Below are 1,191 nucleotides of genomic sequence, written 5' to 3'. Positions count from 1 at the left end.
ATAGGAGGACGCTTATCACAAAACAAGTAACTAGGATATATAATGGTAAATACATCTTAAAACAGCAGTGCTATCCAAAAGATACCTCAAAAGAAAACTAACAACAATGCACATGATGTTTATGGAAGTAAATGTAAAAAAAATTACTGACAGACTTAGGTAAAAGAAATCTCAAATAGAGCAACATATCTTATGTTTACTCATAGTGAGTAGAGTATTGTACAGTAGTCAATTCTCCTTAAATTTACAGATTTATGCCTTGCTTGATTGGTCTGGCACCCTATCAGATTAGTAGCTCACTTGCAAAACATCAAGGTAAGAAACTGAGTGAGGACTGAGGGGAGAGCCCATTCCAAAATAAAAGTTCACAAAGAGCCACCCCCCCACACACACTATCAGTCTTGGGAGGCCCTAGACATGGTTGCTAGGCTCAGGCTACCCCTTACTTCCTACTGGGGGTTCCGAGGGAAATGAGAACCCTGGTCTGTGGCCAGCTGACTTAGCTCAGCAGAGGAAGAAGTCCCAGGCCCTGTCATGAGTCAGGTAAGACTCCCTCATGTGAGTTCTGCACGATTTCTCCACCTGCCAGGACAGACAGGGAGGCCCTTCCAGAACCGGTTCCCCCCCGCCCTCAATGCTGGCAAACCCAGTTGGGCGATACCGGAAGTGCTCTCCCTGCCTTCCGCCGCGGCAGCTTTGGAGCTTGAGGCTTCAGTTGGAGAGGTGTGGTGTCGTGTATCTATAGAGGGACGAGTTCCAGGATTGGACAAGTGTCCAGGTGAACAATCTTAGAACTCAGGTGGTCCCGTAGAGCCCCTCCCTATCTTAACTTGCGCCATCCCGACCCTCAACCCCCGAGTGTCTCAAAAGTGACTGTTAGGCCCAACACCCCCTACTTCCACCAGGAGAATTTGTGGGATAGGAAGCCGTGGTCTGAAGGGGCAGCCTCAAGTCAGCAGAGGGAGTCGTAAAAGGACTGGTCAGGAGTCAAGTTCAGTATTCCGGGTTAGAATTAAGGTGACAAGCCCCTGATGAACAAAGGAGGCCCACAGAGTTCCGTTGGCCTCTGTCTTGTGGGTTCCTAAAACGGTACCCTTAAGGGGATCAACAAAGGCAGTTTTCTTGGAGCCAAGATAGAAGAATCTCCCTACGGAGGCTATACACGCCTTCTTTTCCTCTGTCTTGTAGGGT

The 1,191-nt window shown here is 48.4% G+C and overlaps 1 protein-coding gene across 1 annotated transcript in view; it reads left to right on the top strand.

The window, feature by feature from the left end:
- Positions 1–250: 250 nt before the first annotated feature.
- Positions 251–1,191, top strand: part of LOC104982741 (melanoma-associated antigen B18-like) — a gene marked incomplete at its 5' end in the record, with an annotated part of 1,920 nt that continues 979 nt past the window's right edge. The window contains 2 exons of the mRNA XM_010832150.1: positions 251–315; positions 590–723. Coding sequence (XP_010830452.1) covers positions 251–315; positions 590–723 — 199 coding nt within the window. The remainder of the gene's footprint in view (positions 316–589; positions 724–1,191) is intronic.

Source organism: Bison bison, unplaced genomic scaffold, assembly GCF_000754665.1.
Source record: "Bison bison bison isolate TAMUID 2011002044 unplaced genomic scaffold, Bison_UMD1.0 scf7180017860438, whole genome shotgun sequence".
Lineage (NCBI taxonomy): Eukaryota > Metazoa > Chordata > Mammalia > Artiodactyla > Bovidae > Bison > Bison bison.
Note: the sequence above shows the minus strand (reverse complement) of the source record. Positions and strands in the feature narration are given on the sequence as shown.